The 27,080-nt window shown below is 44.5% G+C and overlaps 5 protein-coding genes across 5 annotated transcripts; 3 read left to right on the forward strand and 2 right to left on the reverse strand.

The window, feature by feature from the left end:
* Window positions 1-9,197: 9,197 nt before the first annotated feature.
* CCR75_004001 (uncharacterized protein) lies at window positions 9,198-11,141 on the reverse strand (the record flags this gene model as incomplete). The annotated part of the gene is made up of 7 exons (XM_067962092.1): window positions 9,198-9,635; window positions 9,739-9,961; window positions 10,030-10,285; window positions 10,350-10,702; window positions 10,775-10,817; window positions 10,877-10,993; window positions 11,065-11,141. 6 exons carry the CDS (start codon window positions 11,139-11,141, stop codon window positions 9,755-9,757), a joined length of 1,053 nt encoding a protein of 350 aa, XP_067822626.1. The 3' UTR covers window positions 9,198-9,635; window positions 9,739-9,754.
* Window positions 9,397-9,654, forward strand: CCR75_004002 (uncharacterized protein; the record flags this gene model as incomplete). Its single annotated transcript, XM_067962093.1, has 1 exon — window positions 9,397-9,654. One exon carries the CDS (start codon window positions 9,397-9,399, stop codon window positions 9,652-9,654), a length of 258 nt encoding a protein of 85 aa, XP_067822625.1.
* A 172-nt stretch (window positions 11,142-11,313) lies between the features above and the next one.
* CCR75_004003 (uncharacterized protein) lies at window positions 11,314-16,530 on the forward strand (the record flags this gene model as incomplete). The annotated part of the gene is made up of 1 exon (XM_067962094.1): window positions 11,314-16,530. The coding sequence occupies one exon, from the start codon at window positions 11,314-11,316 to the stop codon at window positions 16,528-16,530; it is 5,217 nt and encodes a 1,738-aa protein (XP_067822624.1).
* A 1,047-nt stretch (window positions 16,531-17,577) lies between these two features.
* Window positions 17,578-25,608, forward strand: CCR75_004004 (uncharacterized protein; the record flags this gene model as incomplete). Its single annotated transcript, XM_067962095.1, has 1 exon — window positions 17,578-25,608. The coding sequence occupies one exon, from the start codon at window positions 17,578-17,580 to the stop codon at window positions 25,606-25,608; it is 8,031 nt and encodes a 2,676-aa protein (XP_067822631.1).
* Window positions 25,609-25,931: 323 nt separating this feature from the next.
* Window positions 25,932-27,035, reverse strand: CCR75_004005 (uncharacterized protein; the record flags this gene model as incomplete). Its single annotated transcript, XM_067962096.1, has 2 exons — window positions 25,932-26,512; window positions 26,572-27,035. The coding sequence occupies 2 exons, from the start codon at window positions 27,033-27,035 to the stop codon at window positions 26,218-26,220; spliced, it is 759 nt and encodes a 252-aa protein (XP_067822630.1). The 3' UTR covers window positions 25,932-26,217.
* Window positions 27,036-27,080: the final 45 nt, after the last annotated feature.

A 27,080-nucleotide genomic window follows, 5' to 3' on the forward strand; every position in this document is an offset into this window, starting at 1 on the left:
CGATTCGCGTTAAGTTTTTGAAGCCAAGCTTCGCGTCCAATGTCTTTAACATTGCGAATGAACGCACTCCAAGCTTGCATAAGCGAGACTTTATCTCGCTTATTATTGCCACTAAACCATCGATGCTTTAGAAAAGCATCGAGATAGAAATCTTCCTCAGCGCGAAAGTTCTTCGCGCTGGGATCAAGGCCATGTAGCTTTGTCGCAATAAATAAGGGATATTTATTGTGAGGAGTAGTTTCTCCAGACAAGCTATTGATGAGCCTTTCTGGCAAAAGCCACGGCTTCTTTTCAGGGGCGAGATGAGACATTTTACTGTCTTCACTCCCCTGAGTGGTACCCACTGAAGCAGGGGTACCACAAGGACTTTTCTTACGATGGCTTACGCCATCGTCGTCACCTTGCACAGTGACACGTGCAGGTGACCGTATGGGAGACCGTACGGAAGATCGTACGGGCGATGAGGGATCATCCTCATCGTCGGATCCAAATAGACTGTTTACACGTCTATCAGAATGAGCCTTCCATTCTCCCCGAGTCGGCCATTTCGTCCGACTCGCATTCGTTGTCGACCTTTCAAGATGGGTCGTATTCACGTGGTTAATCACCACGTGCACTCGCAACATCAAGTGTTGTGCGAGTGGAAGACACTACGGCAGACGTTCCGTCTGCCGCAAGAGATAACAGTGCGTCACCCCGCATGAGTTGATTCATCCTGCGATGGAAATTTTAAAATTATGGTTATGACCAATCAACAACCTTCATAAAAACTAAGTGGTCACATAGCGACCACTCCATCCAATGACAGTCAGAGTGATTGTGGTTTAAGGGAGGGGTGATGTAACGGGGTGTATCGTTACATGAAATTAACCCCTAAAGGTTGTTAATTAATATATGTTATCTAAAAGGTAGATAATATTTGCAGAATATTACTTCATATAGTAATGCTCAGAATTTTTATCCATAAATAGTTATAGACCATTATATCTATTTGTTCCGCAGACTAATCAGCTGTGCGAGTAATCAAAGAGAGAATTACAGATATGATAGAGATAAGAATTCATTTACATGTTTAGTATTAGATTATAATTAAGTAAGCATTTACAAAGATAGAACAAGAGACACTTAATTATATTTAATACAGTTTTCATTTTACCCTCTTAAAGCTAGTTGCCTTAAGAGAAGTCTTCCTTTGCACGTACTAGTGTACGTGAAATAACGTAAGGCACTACTCGCAACTGAAGCAGTGCGAAGTGGACTTGTACTGAAACAGTACAAGTCGTAGTGCCCCGTTACATTGTATAGGGAAAAAAACTACATATACATTTATGTCCAACGCACTAATACCTTCGTCCTGTCTTTAATATATCAATGTACAAATACATATGGGACTCATTGCTCACCGCCCCTTCGCGCGTCTAGCAGCGATTGTTGGGGTTGATTTTAAAAGTTAAATCATCCATAAATAAAGTAAAATATTATATCTAGACCCTTTTTCCTAAATTCTCACCCTTTCCGCAAATTCTTATAATCCCACCCCTCTAGCTTAAATCCACACCCTCTCTGTATATACGTTATTTCTAACCCGTTTTCTTGATTTCACGCACAACTTTTTTGTTATTAGCGTTAATAAATACATGAACCATGAAAGAATCACCAACGGTTTCATACCAGCCAAGGTCATATTTTTACAGTTTTAACCTGCCCGCTTGTTTACTTTCGTTGAGTTAAATGGTCAGATGGATGGAGTGACGGCTCGTGATTATGGCTACGCTCCAGCACGTTTGACTTCCGATACCACGCTTTTTGAAAAATTACCCACTCAAGAGGAAAGGGCTATCGATTAGGCGTGAGATGGCTCGACGCTACCGTAATTCCCGCAGCTTTTGCGTATTTACGGCACCTCGTGCAAAAGCCTGCAGTTCATCTTTAAGCTGCCCCCGGCTGGAAATGTAAACCTCTGGGGGAGGAAGCATGTTATTGTGTGGTGATGGTGTGGATGAGGAGGGAGGAGGTAATGATAAAATAGACGTGAATGGCGCGGGAGAAAAAGACATGATAGTGGCGTTTAAAATATAATAAAATAGAAACGGTTTAGTAAGCGGGACGTGGTCAGAACTTAGATGCAGATGGCTGCCCGGCATTAACGTCAGAAATGATGTTGCTCATTCCTTGTTTCACCCCTGACAAATAACTCCTACATACATAAAGACAACGTATTACGCTATACTTAGCCCCCTATCAGATAACGCACCTCCCTCGCACTGCAAATTTAAAATACAAAGGGTATTAATTCAAGAAAAAGGTGTGCATATAGCAATTTTTCAAATAAAGTCACGTTGCGACTAAAATGTAATCGTGTAGTAATATCGAAAGCGTAAAGAATAAAGATAATAGTTCATTCTCCTTTATTCTTCCGCTTATATGCAATAATCTATATGAAGCGATATATAGTAGTTTTTTCAAATGATTAGTAATGTAAATGGGGTACTCTTCGGTAGGTAAACCGCTTATGTGGTACACTTCATTATGGGTCAATTGCCATTTTCCTTTTAAAAATAGGCAATACCATTAAAAACAATCTGTAATGGATAATTTGGAGTGGTCGCCACCAGATATATATCTGGTGTAACGATTGGCGGTTGATTTAAACTCAAACCAACCAATTAATAGAACCAATGTCGTATTGCGTCAATATTAAAAATGTTGGTAGTATTAGAACTGTTAATTTATTAGAAGATAATAATTTTGTATTCTTTATTAATTACCTCTCATAAAACTTACATTTTTTATTCCTTTTAATGACAAGAATATTTATGTATCGGGACTCCCCGTTACATCACCCCCCCCTTAAACAACAGTCACTTTATTGACTGTTGTTAAGTGACAGAGAGTACTATTATGTCTCTTTCTGTAAATAAGCACTTATAAGTTTTATTTAGCTGCCAACTTTTAATTGCCCATGGTTCCGAAACCCGTGCTCGTAGCCTGTGTAGCCGCAAAGCTGGCAGGTGCACGGCTCAGTGCAGCTGTTAGCGATACAAATGTTTCAGTAGACACTAATACGTCTACCGTGGGAAGTGCGTCGCCTCCTACTCCAATAAGAGGTTACTGGTCCAAGTCACCTGCTACTCCCATTGTACGTGACTGGCATGAGTCGGCGTCATCGTCCGACTCAGTCGTTACTGTGAAGGCCTTCGGCTCGCTCGGGGCCACGTCCAATAACCTACGGCTCCTAACATGACTACTAATGAGGTCTTTAACACCTTGTCAGACCCTTTTCGTGCGGAGTCATCTTGTGATGACTACATGGACGATGATAACTATGGCGATGTCAGAATGCATCACCAGGAACGAAAGGCCACTTCGGTGAGCATACAACTGGCGGTGCTAGTACACATCACTAGGGATGGAGTGATTCTAAGGATCATTCGAGAGTAATGTTAGCGTTAATTTTAACATGAAACGACGGGAGAGGGACCGCAACGCTTAAGCCCTGGTGATTTTCTAAGGGCAACTTAACTCGTCTGGTATGACCAACGATCGAACCAAATTCAAGTATTCGACTCATCCAGGCTTCACAAGTCTGGTAAGGACGAAAGCAATTCTTTATCGATACCTTTTCCGGCATCGAAGGTTTAAACGTAAGCTGGCAAAGGATGTCACTCCTTTGTTCCAAGCTTGGAAAGCATTTGTGCGCTAAGAATAGGCCGCAAGGCCTGGCTTGACAAACTGAATGCTCTCCGTGACCCGTTCAAAAAACGGACCGTAGTCGGTGCATCGGTGCACGCTACGTTGATCACGAGCGATACCGTCGCCGCGAGTTAGCGATGACGGTCGACGGTGTTTCTCGTGACCATTTGCAAAGCCGCGCACTAGTTGCGGTCGATTTACTGGCGAACGGACGTGCACATCAGTCACTTCAAACGAGCTGGTGACAGCTCGTCAAAAGATTTAATCCTTTTATGAGGGAATGGGACGTCTAGATCGTGAGAATAAGACTCTGTCCCGAGACTCTTATACTTTGTCTTGGGACCACCAGGCTTTGGCGGATGCCTTAGACCTTGCCGGATTGATCGGAACGTAAAAAGCCTCGTACTGATAGTACGGGCGGAGACGCCCGTCATAAAACGTTGGATGTGAATGTATCCTACGAGTTAGTCGATCGGGTACGCATTGCCTTGGCGGCGCAGTACACGGAATGGGCCGATATATATCTGGGCAGTATTTTTTTACTTCACACATTCGTCATTACAGGTTTAGATTGATTATCCGTACACAGTAGGACTAGATCATTAGTTTTTGAATGATTGGATGGTTTGCTTTTCCATTTTTGTCAGAGTTCCGTTTCTGTCCGTCTACCACGTCAGCGATGGAATCCTGCACGAACGGACCACTAATTCTCCAGCCAGTAGGAATTTTCCTGCTGACTCGGTTTTGTTTTTGGTTTAAGTGCGCCAGTGCGCACTGCGGGGATACCATTCTCCCCTTCGGTGAGAGCATCATTGTTTTCACTCATGAAATTGTATTGATGCTGAGTATATTAGCATCTTTGTTATCAAAGCCAGCAATAGCCTTATCGCTGTTACTGAGTTTGTCTCCTTCAATGTTGATTAACTCAACATTAATATTCTTCACATTGACTGTTGGCTCAATGTGTAATAAGCAACAGCTAGATTGTTCTTTGCACAAGCGAGTCCCTCCACCCCTTGAATAAGAGTCACTCTCAAACAAGGTGGGTATACGTGGATGGCGTAAGCCATTCACGTAAACGGTGTATGCTTTGTTGATGCATGCACCGAATTGTTGATGACAAAGTCTGCCATCGGCAGGAACTCGCTTCAACTCGCAAACGCGTGGACGTATCCGCATAGCTTCTTTTTCGAAGATACGATTTGCACGTTCTGTCTGACCATGTGTTTTAGGATGATCAGAAGTTGACATTTTCGACTGTGTTCCAAGTGATTTGAACACAGATTGCCAAAACTTAGCCGTAAACCGGGGTTCTCGGTCCGAACCAGTTCACGGGATAAACCATGGAGTCGAAATATTGTGTGAATAAAGAAATGAGAACAGCCTTCGGCTGTGATCGACTCCAGGACTGCAGCAAGATGTACCATCTTGCTGAAACGATCAACAAACACAAGAATACCATTATTCTTGTGACCGTCTTTGGGAAATCCGAAGACGAAGTCCATAGATACGTACTGCCAACACAGGCAGAGGTTGTAAAGGGGACGGGGTAAAGCACTGGGTTTCACCTGTTGGCAAACTTCGGAAGCACGTATGTTCTTGCGGACGAGTTCAAACTGGCGTGGTCAGAAGAATTCCTGGCTTATTGCGAGATGAATTTTCTCACGATGCCCACTTATTGGTGGATCGCGACACTCATACATGATGCTTAAACGCAAGTCAATATGGGTGGGAGTGACAACACGAGGATGTCGCCAACAATGGCTGTATAATACAGAAACCCAGTTTGAGCTGTGTATATCGATCTGATGAAGATCGTCACAAATTCGACAATCTTTTTAAGTGTTGTTGTGATGGATCTTTAAGGTAATTTATAAAATCTTTAAGAGCCTTATCTTCGTGATAGGCTCTTTTTACGTCGTCAAGTAATGTTGACGATGGGACACTTGTTGTTGCAACAGTGGACTCATGCTCACTGGATATTTGGAACAGTGGGATTATCCTCACTGTTGTTTAGCGCAGCCAGCTCAAATTGGGCCGGCGCGGAAAGGCATCAGCGACGGCATTAAGTCATCCTGGTTTATATTCCACGGAGAAATCATACTTCGCAAAGAAGGACAACCGTCTCGCCATTCTCTCCGAGAGGTGTAGACTCTTGACGGCCGTACGTAAAGACATATGGTAATGAACGGTCTATCTCTCGGGAGGTAGACCCAAAACTTAACCAGTGCACATTTCATGTCAAGGAGTTCCTTGTCATGCTCTGGGTAGTTGCGTACAGCTGGTTGAAGCTGACACGATTGAAAGCAGACGATGCGCTCTAGGTGAGTTACACCGGACTTGCCCTTCAAATGATAATTTTTAATTTCTGTATTTCTTATCATATACACCTTTTGGTGCACAGGACAATACCACCTCCCATTATACGTTGGAGGATTTGTCGGGATACCGGGTATCGAACGTTGCATGACCGTTTTACATTTTTACTAAACCAAGAAGAAATATGTATTGTTATACTGTCAATTCGGCATAATTGCGAGAGTACTTATGTAAGTACGCAGCTGGGGAACTTTCGGAGCCCTCTAGATCGACTGGCACAGGCTAGTCAGGGATCGCCTTTATCTTTTCAGGATCTGGGCGTAAACGTTTTTACTAATGATGCTGGTATTTTGCTCCAGCGAATGTACTGTTCTTGAGATTTGCATACAACCTATGCTTACGCATAAGTGTAAGAACCCTTTGGACGTGCGATGTACTTCAACGTCCGACTTTCCGTTCATGGCTCTGCTATGAACGAAGACGTCATCCATATAACTCGGTGCGAAATCCCGCACCGATCTCAACAGATACACATCTGTTGAATGTTGCAAGGGCATTACTAAGCCCCTGTGGCATAACTATCCACTCCTATAGAATTCCGCTTGGGTGCTTGAAGCTGTGAAGTGATTTCATATTCGCGCATAAGATCTGACAGAATCCACCCAGCAGATCCATTCACAAAAAGATGGTGCTCTTTGACATCCATCAATGATAACGTCTTTTCGTGGTATCCGCGTTTGAACCGGTACCGTTCCAGCGTTCAAATTATTGAACGCATGCACAATCCGCTACCATTCTGTTGCTTACGCACACAGAAGGTCGGAAAGCGTTGTGAGGGATTGATTCCCTCTCATGGCCCGCTGCTTAGAAACCGGCATAGAATTTGTCGATCACTAATACTTGCTCACGAGGGAATGACCACTGCTTCATGACACAGTCTTTCGAACCTGGTATCAGGTCGATTTCGTGTCGAGTGCCTTTATCCTCAGGCGACTCACTCGGTACGGATTCAGGGAATACATCCTTGTATTCGATCAAATCATATATAAAGGATTTGTTTTCAAAGACACCCAGGATTGGCCGTAACACGTTTAATTGGAGTATTCTTATCGAGAATACTTTCGTCCATCGATGAGCTACTGAAAACCGTTCGTTCTCAGGAAATACTATTGCCGACCGAATATCGGCCACGTACTTATCATCCATGACAAGCGCGCAGATCTGTTTGATTTTGCCACAACGCAAATCACGCAAGAACCGATTCGTGGCAATTGATTTTTTTCCGATGTTAAATTTGAAGGCGCTATCAGATCAAGTGTATAAGCGCCTGAATTGATTTGTTGTATACTAAGACATTTTAATGTCTCAGGTTCCTCTTTAATATTATTTCCAAAGGTACCTGGGAACCTTATACCACACGTTTCTGGAGACTTATTCCCGCGAAATCTTGGGGACTATTACCTCAGATTTCATTTGGGGAGGAACCTCCCAGCTGTCTTAGCTGTCGTTGTGCAACCACAGCGAGATCTTTACGATCGACTCTCCAGTCGATCTAGAACTTTCGCACTGTTTCTTGTAGACAGGCGTTTCAAATTTTCTTGGATGTTGCTTTTGAAAGCAACATCCAAGTTTCGTACTACGATGCCTGCCTGTGCTTGTGCACAGCCGTAGGCAACAATGTCCACGTCACAATGATGGGCCTTCGACGCTACTTGTGCTTGTGCACAGCCGTCGGGATCTAACTCCCCCGTGTTGTGAGTAGTCTTGTGCAGTCGTGCAAATGACTGAACCACAAGTGAGGCCATCGCACTCTCTCGTAGGAAATTTACACGCTTATGGACGCTTCAAGACGTTCATTAGATGACCGCCTGATGAACGAGAGGCAGGCATCGTCACGGCTTGATGCTGCCAGTTTATGCATGGCTCGTACTTTTTTCTGAGCCATAGTAATCCAAGTATGACATCAAATTTGTCATTCAAATCTAGTACGATGAAATCATCATCGCACTGTTTACCCTTTAACGTATATTGGATACCGACTTCATGTTTCTTTACTGTTACAGATGCGCCTGTTGCTAGGCGCACTGTCATCCTCGTTAGAGGTATATCGCGCTCAATGAATTTGAGCGCGTCAAATAAAATTATTTACGCCCTTCAATCGACTAGGGACTTTAAAGGCAATTTATTTGTTGCTTTTATTTTCAAGGTGATAAGGTTGACCTCGGTTGATTTAAACTTAAATCAACCAATCACTAGAACTAATGTCTTATTGCGTCAATACTACGAAATTTGATAATATTGGAACTATTAAGTCAAAAATATTTAAAGATAATAATCTTGTACTTCTAAATATCATTTCCTCTCAAAGGATATGATATTTATTTTCCCTCTTATAAGAAATAATATTTATACCGTTCCACCACCGCAGCTCAATCGCATCGATGTCGCAGGCGAGAGGCTTTAGAGTCTCGACACGACGACGTGCAGCGTCAGCTTCAGCATTATCGCGACGAAGGTTTTCTTGTTGTTAGAGGACGTCAGCCAATGGCGGACGCGGTATCTGTTGGGGAGGAGGGGGCGAGGCGGTTCTGACAGGAGTAGCGCGGATTCCATCAGCTCGTTATCTGAAGAAGTATTAGGAAGCTACACAAATTCACTTGTCATCGAATAGTCAGCGTTGCCACCCATCGCAGTCAGCTCAGAAGTGTACGGAGCTGTGCGCGCTGATAAAAGACTGAATTTATTATATTATTATAAGTATGGCGCCTCCGCTTCATGGAAACCTTCCTCTGTACCTTTGTGTACGTGAAATTTCGAGCCTCATCAACACGTAATCAGTGTAAGGTTAACTAAAGCACTTTAATCCATATTTTCCCTAAAATATTGCGCACCACACAACATGTCTTGAAATGATTGGCAAGGTTGATAGGTAGGTTTTCTTGTTGCATCAATAATACCAAATTTGGTATTATTGGAATTATTTAAGTCAATATCAATAAAGATAATAATTTTGCATTTCTTTATCTATTTCCTCTCATCGTCTTTTAAGAAATAATACTTGTGCACCGGACATCCCGTTACACAGTGGCTCGGTATTACTGGACACGGACGGGACCAGATTTTGAATCAGATGCGACATACGACATTTGCTTGGCGAGAGGGAGAGTCAAATGCTAAAAATTCCAGGATGAAAGACGGCGAGAGAAAGGCGGCGAGAGCGTCGGGAGATGTTGATATTATTCTAAAAGAGTCGCTTGTGTACTAGCCGCAAATTGAGAAGCAATAACACTTCAGTGGTATACGTCATTTGTTCTGTAATAAAATAATCAGACTAATAAGGCAATATGATAGGGAATTTGATTGTCAAAACCCATCAACTTCTGGATGAAGGTTAAGATAAAGCGTTGGCACGGCGTGGCGACTTGGAACTGGGGTGTGGAGGAAGAATGCTGCGGCATTTGCCGGTATGCTTTTGAGGCGTGCTGCCCGGACTGCATCATGCCAGGCGATGGTTGCCCGCCCGTGTGGGGTGCGTGTAATCATGCCTTTCACATGCATTGCCTCATGAAGTGGCTCGAATCTTTGCAGTCTATGCGCCAGCACTGCCCCATGTGTCGCCAAGACTGGAAGTTTCGCAATTGAACACACGTCGTCATTTCAAATCGTAAGGAAGTAATAATATGCAACTAGAATTTTAACATAATACTGTCTTGATCACGCATTTACCTTTGTATCTTCTCGGTTAAATCTGTCCTGTATAATGTTTGAGCACTCGCGCAAGCTTCAGTGTGCGCGTGTGATACAAATTGCGTTTTGGTAAAAATGCAGACAAGAACTGTGCCACGTCGAGGTCACCGTGTGCAAACTGCATGGCGATCTCGTCTGATTCATTGTCCACATTTTTTGCGGCTGCTGAAAGCTGCTCCAATAGTGCGTCTGGTCGATGGCGCTGCATTATTAACAAATAAGAGCTGTACAACTTTTGATGCGATTAAATAGGCTGAGATAAAAGCGTACCGCAACGATGCGCCGCTGTCTCGCCTGTTTCACGGCCAGGGCTTGCTGTGCTGCTTGAAGCTTCAACCGCCGTGCCTCGACCACTTTCTGCAATTCACGCAGCTCGATTTCGTATCCAATTGTTGTATTTGCGGTGACCCTATTGCTGTGCAAGACTTCGTCTCGCAAATGTGTAAAATCGACCAGTGGAGTCATTTTCGATACAAAGCTTTTCAATGTATGCTCGTCTGCGCTCAATTTGTCAAGCTGGGGAAGGCTAAATAAAGTCAACCAAGATATAAGTACTTGTTTACAATGTCAACGCAAGTTACTAGACTCACGTTAGCTCTTCCAGCTCCGAAAAAGTCGCAGGAATAACCGGTATCTGCGTCCGTCGAATGTTGCTCGTTTCTGGCCTTTGCGGTGGCTTTAAGTGTTGACCATGAGCCTGTCGGCTGGAAGACGCATGGCTGGCTCTTGATTCCAACAATGCCGCCGAAGCTTGCAAGTTGTGTCTAGCTGGAGATGTTGAAAGCTTGGTTTCTGCCAAATTGCTGGCTACGATGCGCAATTCCTTCACAATCTCCGTTACAATGCGCCCGAGGTCCGAGTGAGCCGTCCACATGTTTAAATCCGGATGGCCTTCGACATTTCCCGCAACATCCAACCACCGATGCTGCAATGGGAATGATGTCTAAATGATATTATCAAAGCGATATTATGATTTCGGTCAAAAAAAAAATACTGAAATTTATGCGAGTTCTACCTTGAGGCGAGGGACTCTCACGGGAAAGTCAGTCAGTAGGTGCCTGCAAAAAAGCATCATGTCAATACCTAACCCAAATATTTATAGCCGAATGCCCCGTACAGCCGTAATGTGAACGGCCCGCGTAAAGTATCCGCAATTAGTACTTCAAAAAGCGTTTGCTCCTGGTTCTTAGCTCGACCTCCAGCGCGTACGAGACTTGCCAGCTGACGCCCTCTTCTGTAGTTCAAAGCAAGACTTCCTTATCAACACGTGAAACTTCACTTAGGAAGAAAAAGTGTACCACTTACAGACGCTCAACCTCGCTAAGATGTGTTTCCTGCTGCGAAGGTCGACTCGAGGAGGTTCGATACCCGAAAAACGACATTACGCCAAATGTGCCAGTGCTCTTATTTTCGTTTTAGAAGATTTTAGAGAGGTATACGTGTCCGGATAATTCTAATACTTTTGGCTGTCTCAATATTTTTAAAAAATTCTGAGTAAACTGCCTCGGTAGCGCAAATTGCGCCGTTTAGACAAGACGAAGGGAGCACCAAGCAATGGCTGTCAAGTGCTCCATGCCACAATTTGTCGCACGTTGCTTGGAAGAGATTGGTCTTGAGGGACGTTGCGGAATGCCGCTGCGTGAGCTGTTCGACGCCATGAATCCCGAGAACGACGTGGCGTACCGCAGCTACACCTGGTACGTGTTGCGCGGCATGGAGGATCAGCTAACCTTTCATGTTATGCGACCACTGGGAACGAATTTGACGTCAAAAAAACCGATCCCGAGCAGCACTGAGACGGATCTGACTCTACGGCGAAAAAAACGGAAGTGGAAAACAACGCTACTTGAAAATCCGAACGCCGAGGTCATTCGTTCTCCTAAGCAACATAAAAGCAAGAGCCATCCACTGCAGCCCGTTATTCCGTCCGTGAGACGTATTGCAGCACAGAAGCATCGTCAAAGACTCCATAATACGGAGTGTGATGGCCGCGATCAACTTAATAGCGTGAATCGACCGCGAAGGCGGCGGCAAAGGAGTGGTGATTCTAATGCAATTGGCAAAATTATACTATCAAAAGATGGAAAAAGCGACATGAAGTGTAATGATGAAGTGTCAAAAAACGGTTTACAATTTAAAAGTACTGATCAAGTACCGACGTTGCCATTACAAAAAGAAGCAGTCGATAGTATCAAAGAGGGAATAAAAGACGCTGAAGATGAAGTAGAGTGGGTATTACGAAGTCCACGAGGTTTCCGCCTTGGCGAGAAGGTTGATGTACGAGATTTAAGTTACGAAGAGGCTGTGACGAGCAATCAGGATGGCGTCTTGGGCGTGGTAGCTTGCGAACAGTGGCGACTCAGATATTTAGGAGTTGCTGACGCGACCTTAATAGATACAGTCTCGCCACAGTTCGACTTGCTTGAAATTATAGGCCGCTCAAAGGTACGCGGAGAAAATGCTATAACTTTGACAAACTCGCGGTTGTTTGGCGACTCGCGAAAGTTGCACTATCTGCTGGATGTTTTGATTGCCATCAACTGCGTTGTTAAGAACATCGTGACAGCTGACCAACGGCGATTTAATATTGTCCACTTGCGGCGATTTGCCAATAGATGGCATCCATCCATGATTTCGCCATCGGCATCAATTGCGTGGGAGAAGTATCCAAAAGACGCAATAGCACAAATCATTGTCAGTATGATGGAAGCACGAGGAGAAAATACGTGTGTGTTTGCAGACATCGGGCGCGAGTTGGGCTACAGTAAACGCCATCAGGAGCAGCTACGAAGCTATTTTATTCAGCAGATGAAAGTCAAACCAAGCTTTCCTCTGCATTTTTTCTTGGCACGGTGCAAAACGGCCGGTGAGATGATAGGGCGAAAGTTGTGGTGTATCCGTCTACGCGCTAGCTCGCCCGGAGGGTTCCATTTACCTAAACGGCGACGATTGTTAGCTTCGTCATTTGATAAAATTGGGTTTGGTAGTGTCGGGCGCCCTATTGTTGAACGTGGGATCATGGAGCAAATGTATGTGACCATTCAGAATAGAGCGGAAGGTGCAACAGTTCCCGAGCTCCGTGACGTTTTAGGTGTTCCAACTTTTAAATTGCCATACAAATTGGCACAGGGATTGATTGCAAATTACAATATTTCCGTTGAACAAGTTATACTAGGCAAAAATACAATGTATCGGATGTTTGTTTCTGGTACTGAAAACAAAATACATTGTCGTAGCCAACATGCTACAATCACTGCCAGTGACAGTTCGGCTGACTCTATTGCAGGTATGCTTGTGACCCGCGCAAGTGATAAGTATAGCTCACACAAAGGAATAAATGAGAATCACGCTTGTGGCCAATATCAGGCAGGCACAATGATGCAGGCAGCACGCGGAATAGTAAGGGCATCCACAACCGAAAGGCGAAAATGCTACATTTTGGACCAAGTGCAGATGAAGAAAATTGTATCGCTGCATCAATTACGGACTGGATTGATTAAGATAGAGCGAATGACTGACGCTACTACTATGGATATTCGCTCAGTTCGTCGAATAGTCGATGGATTGGTTGAGGAGAAAAAAATTGCAATATTGGATATAACTCTGCCGCCAAAACAGATCTTTCAGAAAGTGCGTCGAACTGTCAAATGTGCAGTGCTGCTTGGATACCAGCGCGATCGCAAGTCTATTCAAGAATTTATTAAGTCGTACGAGGAGAAGCAATATCGAAACTATCAGAGAAGTCTCTTGAATCACGACAATGATGACTACGTCGTCGTCACTAATCGCCAAAAACAGCGTCATAACATGAGAGAGGCGTGCTCAGTTGGACCTTATGAACAAGAAGTTGTCAAGTACAGCGCGGTTTCGTACAAAGTGGCACGACATGGGCTCGTAAAACAGCAAAAACAAAGCCGCCGTCTTGGGATGTTTTTTGGCATGATGTTTAAGTGCCGAGCTTTTCACTTTATGATCTGGAACAGCTTAAAACTTTTAAGCGCCCAATGTACTAATGATGCATCGCTTAGTGCAATCAAGTCTGGCGCATCGTCAGGTAGCTTTGAAGACATTACTTTTGCACTGAAAGATGTATTGGATTTATTAACGGTAAAAGAATATGTACAGCTTGTCGGTGTTCCCGAGCTCCTTACTGATCAAGAAGAAGCAGCCGTTCGTTCAGCTGCATCGAAGGGTGTCTCGTGGAACGCTTTACCTGGTAATTTTGTTAACAAACTAAGGAGTTGTGAAGCAGATCGTTTTTCAAAGATCGTGCGTGTTTTGCTTGACCTGAGGCTCCTATGTGTAGTGCAGGACACCTCGTCAATGGCCCTTTTTAATGTGTTCCAGACATGTGGTGACTTCGATTCGATTGTATCTAGAGTGGCGTTTGCAACACTGTCAGGTGGGCTTTTCACGATCACGCGACATGTTCGCATTAGTATTAAACAGGGAGCACGCGTGCTACATCGTCTCCCATCCAAGTTTACTTATGCCTATGCCCCCGGCTTTTCATGCAAAAGCAAGAGCGATCACTTTACCGGGCGCGTTCCTCTTGAATTTTATCTGAATGATTTAAATGATGTCAAAGCATATTGGAAGTCGTTACGATTTTTGAGTGTTGAAGGAGCTCGGTTGGGGACTACGTCTGATGATCCTAATTGTGTAAGTGTCAAGCTTGACGGTGCTCTTATTCAGTCAGCGCCCTTGACGGATCACAATATTTACGTTTTGAAAGCGTGGGTTCCACATTCGACAACGACTACAAGAAGTAGCACTGCTCGAGCGAAAGCAGCAGCTGGGCCTATTCAAGTACTGAAGCGTAAACATTTTCAAGCCGATGTGCCGGCTGTGGCAGCACCTTCGCACAAGCGATGCAAGTCTGCAAAGAGTTGCCCTGGCTTGATCTCAGCATTGATGACTCCAATCGATACCAGCGAAGCCGGTGTTAGTAGGTTCCGCAAACAAGTAAGCGCCAAGAAAACCTCTCGAACCATGACGTGGACCCTTAAAGACGATCTGCGACTGATAGACTGCTATTTAGAACAAATGTCGTGCCGTTGGTTTGTAGAAGTACCTTTAGCGCTCCAAATTAAAGAAGAGCATGTCGCTTTTCGCACGACGAACATTTCTCGGACTTTGATCTCGTGGAAGGAGCTTGGTAAAGTATTTAAGAAGAATCCGAGTGAGTGTATGTTTCGCGTCAAGGATTTACTTGAAGCGCCAGCTGTTCGAGCAAGGCTGGAGAAAACGAAGGCAACTGCAACGCAAATGAAAAATCCAGGTGGAATCTTTCACGAGAAAGCTGCAATCATGAGCCAACCGCGATTAACATCACTATTATGCCGAGCGTTGCAAGTGATTTTTCACCAACGCTCCAGTTATTACTCTGTATTGGCAGATGCTCTTATGAGTAATTGGAGCGAAAGTGAAGTGAAGCTAGTATGGAGGTATTTGTGGCTGGCCGGATTAATTACACGGACGCCTCAAGTCGTTGAAGGGAGTGACCAAAAACAGCGAGGATTTCAAGTTCATTCGAAGGTTTTTGAGATGAAGAGCTTGAAAATCTCCCACTATTTAATGGAAACTTTTTGCCAGGCCGCGAAATATGTGACCTTTGTCGATGAAAACATTGATGAAGCGACGATGATGGCCGAGGAATATGATAATGTCTTCGAGCATGACATTCAAGCAAATATGCCGACTGGACAAGCCGCTGTGGTATTATCTTCCTTAGTATCAGGTTTTTCTCGCCTTGTTCCGTCTTTTATTAAGCCTAGAACGCAAGCTGCGGTTATTCGCGATGTCCAAAGGGTGATCACTGTCAAAGGACTGGCGGGCCACTTGTCGCAGCAATGGAATGGGGTTTTACCGGAGGATTTTCTAAAAGACTTTTGGACTGTGAAGTCGGTATTTAGAGGTGCGGACGTGACAACACAAGCTCGAAAAATAAAAATGATGGAAGCATTTTCTTTCAGCGCTTCGATTCAACACTGGAAGAAGCATTGGACTCCAGCCAAGCGCAGAAAGCGCATTTTACACCAGTCATTATCATATTGGGTGCATACTGTCCTAAACGAAGCAGAGAGTACAGGCGCGACGCTAAATGAGCTTGGCCACAAATATGCTCAGCTTAAAAGCCGCCCGAAGTGCGTTACTGCAATGGCCTGGGGCGAGATTGATGAGTTAATTCAACGCGAGGTCGATGAGCTGGTCAGCAAGGGAAGCGTGTTCGAAGTTAACGGTTACGATAATTGTCGCTACGTACTCCGAAAATTCTCTGACCTCTGGGCGTTGCATCCCTACCGAATCACAAGTGATTCGACAGCAAAAAAGGTTCATTTTCTATTTGACAGTACTACGACAATTGTAGCTCGACCGTGGCTTCACTTGGATGGAAGCTTAAACACGAAAATGGCTTTAAAATTAAAGCGGAAAGCTGTAAATATTGTAATGTGCTGTCCTGGAATTCAAGACTTCGCCATTTACAAGAAAATGCGTAGTATTGTGAGTCTGCAGGATATGCGCTCACTTTTGGAGGAATTAATTATTAGTAGGATTGTATATGCGAGAGTTGTACGCGGCCGCCGGTCACCATTCGCCAGCGTTTTTGGCTTAGCAAATAGTCGTCGGAGTTGCGATCAAAACATAATGGCGTTTTCACCCGGTGAACTTCGGTACGTGAATTTTTCTCGAGATCGCCTGCACTACTTCCCTTCGATCAATTGCATTGAGTTGCTTGGCGCTGAAGCGTGTGACGCTGATCTTGGGTGATTAACGAGATAAGTGTATCAATAAAAGTTTCAACTCTGTAAGCTTTGTAAGCTGTACCCATGACTGCTGCTACAACAATTTTTTTCGCTCGCTGTAACCCAAAGTTCTTAAGTTTTATCTACTCGCGCAAGTATATTTTAACGAAAGCTGCTGGATACATTGACTTACTGACAGTCGATAGCGTGTAGCATGAAGTGTAAGTTGGTGGCTACAACACTTTGACTCGTATATGATACGATGTCGCATCTTCTTATGATTTTCTTAGGAACATGTCGAGCATAGGAATCTGATAACTTAATTGTAACTCGGAAGATGAGCTTCAATCTGTGATGAGTAGACATCTGCTTAAGCAAAAGCGTTCTTAGCGCCGCTAGTACTCTCTCTTACACTTAGAATATGTACGTAAGACTTACTAAGATTGTCTGACCGAGTATTTTTTATCCATCTGTGTTCCTCAGCCTAAGCGGCAAGCATACTGCAGAGCCAATAAGTCGCAATCTTATGTAATTTTTAATAATTTACACTTATTGGCATGAACGAGCAATTAGAAAAGTCGATTTCCAACATGCTGCGATGATGTACAACGACAAGTCAGTGTCACGACATCAGTAGATAGTGACATCGATATCTTGTCGATCTTGTTTTTTAGCAAGTCATTAATGTCAGCTATTGTGAAAACATGCAGAATGTTGTGGACTTGTCCCGCTGTAAGTGCAAATTCCTAAAACCAACGCTACCACTTCTTTATATTCTTCACCACGAATCCATAGATAGAAATCTCAAACGATTGCGACTTTATACCATCTAATTTTATGCAACGACTCCGTAGGAATAATGTCATCACGCCGAGGACAGTCGCCTCAAAAGCCTATATATTTGCTCGCGTAGTTCGTATTTTAACTCTTGATTAACGAACCTGTGAGATGTACGCAAGGACAGAAACTTGCTTTCAACCTGGTGATGGATTCATCGTACCTAGTGCGCGTCCAGGGCCTTCTGACCAGCCACAGTTGAAAACACGGCAAGGAATAGGACACGAGCTTTAACATGGAGCAATCGACCGCACACCGTCGAGGCGGCCGTAAGCGAAGGGGTGGTAAACGAAAGCGCAGCGATAATTGCCACAGCGAGAATAACGAATGCAAAATGGAGAGACCTCTCGAGAAGCAAGAAGAGGAGAAAGAGGACGAGAAGAAAGAAATTAAGACTCCCCAGCCGTGGAATTGCCCTGCGTGCACGTACCTAAACGAGGCGTTGCGCTGCTACTGCGAAATGTGCGAGACACCGAATCCGTTACCCTTGCCTGGGCTTAGAGCTTCTACAGCATCGAACTGGAGCTGCGCAGCGTGCACCGTGGTGAATCCTGTGATCATGCGTGTCTGCGTCGTTTGCGGGTCGCTAAATCCACGACCTATACCAATCGGAGATCGGAGTGTTCGCCTGCCAGATGCGTTTGATAGTGACGAAGATGAGTCACTTTCGTCCTCTAGTAACGACAAAGAGGAAAATAGTCAAAATGAAGAAGAAAATGACTCGTGGACTTGCAAGAGCTGCCAAGCGCTCTCCAGCGGACACTCATGTTTAAGCTGCTCTATTGCACGACCTAAACCTGCACAGAAACTTGATGACGCGGCTGTGGAGAAGAAATTATGGATTGCACAAAATAATCAGGTGCCGTTAGCCGCGCAGAAACATCGGAAGCGTGCGAAAAAGATGCAAGAGAAAAGCAAAATTGCTTATGGTGTCTCAATTGTTGAACTTAAGAAGCTGCTGACGGAACCCGAAAGTAGTCGCCTGAACGTTACGCTGCAGACGTTGACGCACACACTGGCAATGACGGATGCATCGGAGGATAATGAGTGGGCTGATGGATCGTCATTTCTCATCCGTGACTTTGGGAGCGGAAGTGCGCATGAGCTTCCAAAGGATCCAGAGCTGTTGACAGTTCTAGCTACTATCGCTCAAAATAACTGCACGTATCCAGTAGAAATTCGGCTATTGGCGCTGCAGTCGATTAATTATTTGATGAAAATGGACAGGTATATGTTTGCGCGAGCCAAAATGTTGGATATTGTCAGGCTGTACATACGGAATCTCTTAGCTTGGAAGGACAATACGGCTCAAAGCTTTGAGGACGCGAAGAATTTACAAATGATAGTAGAGGAATGTTTAAACGGCTTGTCAAGTGTGTGTAGCACGGAAGCATTTGCTCTCCGCGAACTGCTGGTGCACGACAATTTTATTGGATATTTGGATATTTTGCAGTGTCTTGTGGATGGAAATGAGAAGAAAAATGGTAATTATCATCCGAGTATATTTATGACGGCCCTTGAAATTTTACAAAAATGTTGCATGAAATTGCGATGGAGCGGAAAGTCTCAGCATAAGCACCAAGTAAATGATACTGTGAGGAACTTCAAATTACCTTGGACGTCATCCCCTCTGACAGCGATACAGGGTGGCAACCTCACGCTGGAGCTTGCACTTAAGCTAGTTGCCTTCCTGCTAATTGCTTTACAGCACAAACACGTACCATTACACGTAAAGGCAGCGAAGTGCTTACTGTTAATATTCCGGCGCACTCCTTATGACAATCCTGAGATTATTGAAGAATTTGTTACACCCGACGTGTTGCGCAAATTTGTTGCAGCCATAGTGAATGATAAGGGCGCTGAATCAAACGAGTCGCGTCTTGCAATGGCAAAGCTAATGCTCTTTTTATTTGATAGCCACTCGCAGCTAGTTACCGTGTTTGTACGGGAAAAGATATATACAGAGTTGTTAAATGGCATACTGCAGATACTGCAGTCTTCGTCAGAAGCTTTGCGAACAAACACTTTTAAGCTTGTGGCGATGTTTACTCGAATTGTTTGCCGAAGACATGCGCCAGGTTCTGCCTGCTGCACGCCAGACAGCTCGAGTGATCAATCACTTTCTTTTAAAACAACTACTTCTCTAACGCGAAAGCCCCAGCCTATGAACTCGTTGCCGGACCCATATGTACTGCCTACTCTACTGCTTGACTTTATTCGGGTAGATTCTATCGCTGCTGTAGCTATTATATTAAAGGATGGCGCAGACTTGAACTTTCCAAACATGTGTGATTTGAAAGGAAACGAGATCGATAAGCCCCTTAACGTTGCGGTGGAATTTGCGTCTCTTAGAATGATACGGCTACTTTTGAAGCGAGGTGCGGATATTCATCAAGTAGGAATCGGTGGCACAGCACTTCACGTCGCAGCTAGACTTGGTCGCTGTGACGTTGCTGCAATTTTACTGCAGTGCGGAGCTCGTGTGCTGGCTAAAGACCGGCAAAAAAAAACTGTGATGGATGTGGCTAAAGCGGTTGACAAGGACGCAAGCGAGGGCTCTTATGAAAACTCGATTCCATCCCCAATGCAGAAGTTGCTGGAACTAACAGCGGGTTTAAGAGACTATTCTAGTGATGGCTCAGATATCGATGAGGGTAAAAACCATTCTTGGTTCTATTCTTCTGATATTGATGACGAAGACGAAGTGAATGATGATGACGTTGAAAATGAAGGGGACAATTATATTGATTACGACGATAATGAGGATTTTGAGGGTTCCAGTCATTGCGACATTGAAATGGATGACAGTGAGACTTCTAGTGATGATGATGTGACCTTCTGCGACACTGATTTGTCAAGCAAATCAGTTTTGATTAAGCGATGTAGCCCTGTATCGCTGAAGTCTGAGACAAATTGCCACAATGTTACTTCTGTTATTCCAAGGCGAGACGCGAGTTTAACAGATCAAAACTGCCCAGAAGAAGGTTCGGTATTGAAGCGACGCATTATCGATACCACAGCAGACGAGGTTTACGTTTTTAGTCTTGCCATTACAAAATCTTTGCTGGTTGTATTGCACGATGTGGATATTCATAATGTTGAGCGCTCGATCTTGTCTACAGTGGCGTGTGTTTTGGAAATGGTACCATCACAGCTTATCATGACTTTAAACGATGCAGATGTGGCGCTAATTTTGGACACAATTCACTTTTTGCTACAAGGCGAAAAACTCAGCCCAAGTTGCTTTAAAGCAGCGAAGTCTCTGGCAAACGCGGTCTCGCCAGATTCAATGCCAATAGACACTAATAAGACGTCTGCAGTAGCTGATACCAACTTGCCGTCATTTATCTTAGCAGCCCGGATATTGCAAGCTATGGTGAGGAAGTCGCCCAAAGAATTATCAATTTTTCATCAAATCGAAAGGAGAGGTATTGTTAAGCAAATTGAGCAATTGAACGATGCATCAGCGTGCTGGATTAGTACGTCCTATAGTAAAGCCAATCATTATGGCCCACGTGACACAATTTTTGGAAGAACATTGGATTTGCTTGAGTCGCTCCGCGCTGATATACTAGAAAGTGGTATGCTTCACCTTCATAAGCTTCGGAATCTTGCCAGGCGCTTGAAAGAGGTCTCTGATCAAACTCCTTTACGCCAACGAGAACTTGTACTGATTGATCTAGTGGATCTTTTTGAGGACCCAAACTCTATTACAACGTACGAATTTGAACAGTCCGAGCTATTTTCTGCCATTCTTCAGTACCTGTCACCCCAAAGTGAGCTGCATGAATCTCGAGGATTGGCGCTGATGCAAGCTTTTAATTGCTGCCCAGCTGCGCTTAAACATCTAATATCCCGCTTGCAGAGTATTATTACTGAAGAAGAGACGTTCCCTGTAATTTCTTACAATACCGGTAAAGGCAGGGAGCTTTATCCATTGACTCGTCAGCTTAAGATTGCCATTACACGACCTGATGGCAGCTTTGCTAGCAATAGACAGCATAAAAGCCCTACACGTCGTACTGAAGGAATGCCCATTCATACATCGCCATTGGCCCACTTTCAGTCATTTGAGAGAATGGTGTTCCGTAGCATGGCTGTGATCGATTCTAGTTTGTCGTTACTATATCATAATCTTGTTGGATATTCTATCCAAAAAGTGGTTGAAGGAAAGTGGAGAGAGTTTTTGATTGTGGGGTATGATGATACACGGTCGTACCATCTGCTCAAACCTTCAGGCGGTACCGACGAGGATTTAGCTGAGATGGTGCTTCATGATTCTCCGTGCAAGCTAAATCAAGGCGTTAAAGTATACGAGGGCGTTGCGCTAGACCTAACGCTTTTCGGGTTGCCTGAAGTCGATAGCAGTGGTGACAAAAAGCGAAAAAATAATAAGCGGAAACGTAGGTCATTCACTCTGAAGCGCGTGCAAGCTGATAGCGATATACTCGTTGATGTAGAGGTGAAAAATGTAGGTATGCTTAAGATGCCAAGTTTACATGGAGCTTGGTATGCGGCAGTACTCTGGAATGAGTCGGGTGAGGCTTGGAAATTAAGTGATGGGAAGCTTAACACTTGCGAAAAAATACTAGCAGCTGAAGGTACCCACTCTGTAAAATTGCTCGCTGAAAATCGTATCGTTCGCAAGGTGCCTGCTGATTGCATTCGCCCCCGGGCCTTTCAACCACAAGTGGGAAGCGTGGTCGACTTGGTTGGCGGAACTTTGGGAGAGGTGGTTCACGTATACGAAAATGACTGCTTGTCTAGAACCGGCATTCTATTAGACGTAAAGGCTAGTTCTAATGGTGAAATCATACGTGTGAAGAGGGATAGCATCCGATATCCACCACATGAGGCGTCCACCTCTGCCCTTGAAAATAAGAAAAATCGAATTGATATTCAACAGTTTCTGCCAGCTCACGAAAATTCGTTGTTAGTAGGAAGCGTAGGCGATCGTGTATGGGTGAAGCCTACGTCGGGAACACCCGTTAAGAATTTTTGTGTAGCGGGGACAGTAAAGAATTTCCACTCTAGACTGGGCAGTGTCGCCGGGTCACATACTGTTGTTGTGGAAGTTGCGTTTGGATCCACACAAGCCCCCCTTGTTTTAAAAGTAGATCAAGACCAAGTTCTTAATTTTGCAGTCGGAAACGGCGTGTTATCAGGTCGAGGTTCTTCCCGCCTCCTGGCAGCGTTGCAAATGGCGTCAGGCCATAGAGATTTAAACAAAACATTTGGCGGCGGTCGTAGCGTTCATAACATAAATACCACGGCCATTCACCGAGCATTTGGTAGGGTCGCAGGATCATTGCAGCAGAATCGACAAGAAAGCAGGCTTGGATCTGCTGGTACGGCAATGGACCAAATCCGTAATTTGATTTCTAGCAATACAACGATTGATGCAACGAACGCACCAAGCGACGTTGAAATAATTGAGCAACCCCCTCTCATTTCAGAAAGCGAAGCTGGATTGATTGCTTCGGATGGGTTGATTGACAGCGAGCAAGCTGAAGATGAAGCGTCGATACTGTTGCCATCTATAGTAACTGATGAAAAGGTAATTCGACAGCAGAAAACAATGATAAAAGCGAATGGCAATATGTCAGTGACCACATGTCTCACACATCATGGTCTTAAACCCAAGGCGACTTGTTCACAGTTGCCAAAGGTAAATTTGGTGATTGGATCTCGCGGTTGTGATACAAGCATTGCCAAATATACAGAATTTGAACCCAAGAATCGCAAACTCACATCCTCAGCGCCACTTCTTATTCAGCTGGATCAAGCCATCCAGCAAAATAAGGCAACCGCTGCTGCTCGCATGGCCTTGTTAGAAATATTTAGTTCGTTTGAAGGCTCTGTTTCAGGGGCGTCGCTAAACAAGAAACGAAAAACGTTGCCTCCGGTTACTCACCAGAAGGCTACATCGTTAAAAGCAGCTCCTTGGGACATTGACAAATTCATTGCATTTATGCAAGCAGTCTATGGCTCGTCCAAAGTTAGCCACCCAGGATCAGATGCGAAATATTGTGTCACTTTTTCAAAGTTTGCAGACACCGATACGGGGCGTAAATTGCTGCAATCGGACGGATTTGTTTCGCTTATCATTCATGAATGCAAAATTGCTACAAAGTCGAAGCTAATTACCCAATTTTTGCAATCACGGGGGTATCCAGAGAAGTCGCTGACTTCTGGAGGGAGTCGCGATGATGATGGAGATCAAAAGATTTCATCAGACGGTGTATTCAAGGGAGATGCGGAAACAAAAGCTTCTGGGAGCAATATTCTGCGGCAGCCGGTAGTTCTTCATGGTTTTTCAGCTGATCAGAATATACTGAAATGTCTTGAAAATTTGCGTCAAGAGTATTGTGCTAGATGTTGCACTGATGCCGCTGGTAGTGACACGAGTGCCTTTTTACCAGATGTTCATATGCCGCCTTGGAAATTAACTTACAAGCTTTATTGCGACTTTCAAGTTGAATGGGAAACGTCAGATGCAACTAATGCGTCTGACTCGGATATGGCGCCGTTAGAGCCTTTAGCAATCTTAGCATTCAAGCCTCCTACACGCTTACTGCTGCATGGTTTAATTACGTTGAATGACATGCATGCGAGCGGTCTGGCAGAAGCCAACCGTTGGCTCACTTGGATCACTGCCTCTCAAGCCAGCAGCGGGGCGCGTGATAAAGTTGTTGTATCTAATTCGGTGGCAAGGGCATTGCGCTTGCTTCTTTATTTATTTCAATCTCGCGTAGATTCGGCGTCTCTCAATGAGGCATTGTGGACAAGCCCACGGTTGTATAATAAGCTGGATACGCAGATGCAAGATGTTCTTTCTATGTGCAGTGGTATCTATCCGTCTTGGTGCGACTCATTAGTGACCCATTGCAAATTCCTTTTCCCTCGTGACTTAAGAGAAAAGCTGTTCCGCTCGACATCCTTTGGCTGCACGCGCTCATTACACTGGTTTCGCACTCAGATGAATATCGACGACAGCTCATCTGACTCGATCGGAGGGGTCGGCATCTTTAATCAAGAAATTACAATTACTCCTATCCCAAAAGAACGTGTCAAGGTATACCGTGCAAATATTTTGGAATCCGCAGAAGTTGTGATGAAGTTGCATGCCAAGCGCAAAGCGATTTTAGATGTTGTGTTTGTTGGAGAGAAAGGCTACGGGTCTGGGGTAACAGCAGCATTTTACTCAACGACAGCGCATGCGCTGCACACTTTGTCAGAGAATCAAACGAAGCATTATTGGATATTTGGCGAAGATGACGAGGCTCGGGCCGCAGACGCTAAAACTTTTTGTAGCGATGGTTTTAATGAAATTGCTGAAGAAGCTGCTGTTATTCGTCACTCCAACGGATTGTTTCCTTACCCTCACCGAAAGCCGGACTCAAAAGTTGTAAATCGCTTTCGTTTGGTGGGTCGACTGGCAGGCAAGGCGCTAATGGATGAGCGCTTGCTTCCGTTACCATTGTCACCACAATTTATGAAACTCGTAGTCGGCGAAAGTTTTGGATTGAACGAGCTCGAGGACATTTTCTTAAGTCATGGAAGAATCGTATATTCGATGTATAAGGCTTCCAAGCAGCTCACTGCTGGAAAAGAAAATGTTCAAATTGAAGATTTGGTTGTTGAAGATTGGCTTGATGCCGTTGGGCTTACATTCATCGACCCGCTGTCTCAGGAACCTTTGGTTGCTGGAGGGGACGAAATTGCTGTGTCTTCGAGTAATTTGGCGTTATTTGTACGAGCTGTGCTGGAATTGTGGCTTGATTTGGGCATTCGTGCACAGGTATTAGCTTTCCGGGAAGGCATAAATGAAGTGCTTCCTGTCAAAAAATTGCGGTTGCTATTTGTTTCTGAATTATTATCACTTTTGTGCGGTGAGCAAGATATTCAGTGGAATGCACAATCGTTGCTGAAGGATACGAAGCTTGCGCACGGTTACACAAAGGACAGTCAACCTGTACAGTACTTCTTTGAAGTGTTGGAGGAAATGTCGGTCGCGGAGCGTCGAGCATTTCTCTTGTACGCCACAGGGTGCCCAAATTTGCCGCCTGGAGGCTTTAAGGCACTAAAGCCGCCTTTTGAGGTCGTCCGTCGAGTCGTAGATAATCTTGATGTTGATCGTGCTCTGCCATTCGCACGTACATGCACAAATACGTTGCACTTGCCAGCCTACTCGAGCAAGAATGTGCTCGCCAAACAAATGATGTTCGCTATTGCCAACAGCCGCGGTGTCATCGATCGCGACTAAGTAGTGGCAAACGGTTTGTCATCGTCTAGTATTGTCAATTAGCCAACTAAGAATAGCTTGGGATTGTAGTAATTTGAACATTCCTTGTTAGCTTCTTTAATTTTTTCCATATACCGTGTAATGGATGTTATCGAAATAATTCACACATATCAGCTAATCGTGAAAGTCATTGTCATTTTAGCAATTTTTATCACGATCTGCTGTCAAATAGTCTGTCCTAGTTACCTCATGTGGCCTTACTTGCTACATGGAGTGAAGAAGCACCATAATATCACAATCATAAGTTAATTTTAGTCTGAAGACCGATAGTAACGTTACAAGAATACAATGTCATAACAACGTGTGATACTGTAACGACACTTAAGTTATCTTCAAAAACTTTTTCATCTTCATCTTCTTTAAAATTTCCTTCAGCAACAGCGACAACTGAGAAGGTATGAGGCTTCTATTCTCGTAACGTTAAGCTGAGCTACTTAACATTCAAAGATACAAATCCAGTACAAGAATTCTATAGATTCAGCGCCACTGATTACTGCAATGACAAACCGTCGCGTAAAAGAATCGGTTTTCACATTCGTGATTGAAGCCTCACACAAAGTCATGGTGGTATTAGGCTCTTTTCGGCCACAGCGCCATCAAAGATGCTAGATCTGTGGGGCTATCGACTCCTGGTAGCGTCGAATTGACTGTCACCAATTTGATTTGGTAGCCCGAGTATAATACCCGCAGCTGTTCAAGGTCTTCAGACTCTTCAAGACTCGAGCGAGAAAGCATCGGAAATTCGAACAGAAAATTCTTGCGGAATGCATATATGCCAACGTGACGAAGATATGAGGTCGAATCAGGATCAAATTTGCCGCTCTTTGAATGCGGAATCAGGGCTCGAGAGAAGTAAAGGGCATTGCTAATGTGGCCGTAGAGACACATAAGAGGCTATCTTTTATGCGTTTTATTGAAGCGCACCTATTGCAGTCCGCCACACATTTGACGACATTGCGACTGTGAGCACCTTGCTCGTCATAAAGCGGTGTGGCAAGCGTACTCATGACGCTATTTGGTCCAGCGCCACGGAGGGCCTCAATGCACTTATCGATGTGTCTAGGATCTACGCCTGGCTCGTCACCCTGAACATTCACAACAACGTCGAACCCACTCATCTCCTTGGGATCCATCAGATGCAATGCCTGCACAACACGATCGGTCCCAGTATTGCACGCACCGGTGAGCACTGTGTCGCCACCCACTTCTTTAATAACTCGCAGCAAGCGCTCGCTGTCACTTGCCACGACAACTTTTGATAGCAATTTTGAGCTACGCACCGCTGCGTAAGTATGTTCAATCATAGTCTTTCCGAAAAACACAGCTAAAGGCTTGCCCGGGAAGCGTGTGGACTCCATTCGCACTGGGATCACACCAAGTGCCTTCATGGTATAATTGAAATTCAATACTACGATATTTATACATTCCATCCT

Source organism: Bremia lactucae, linkage group LG1, assembly GCF_004359215.1.
Source record: "Bremia lactucae strain SF5 linkage group LG1, whole genome shotgun sequence".
Lineage (NCBI taxonomy): Eukaryota > Oomycota > Peronosporomycetes > Peronosporales > Peronosporaceae > Bremia > Bremia lactucae.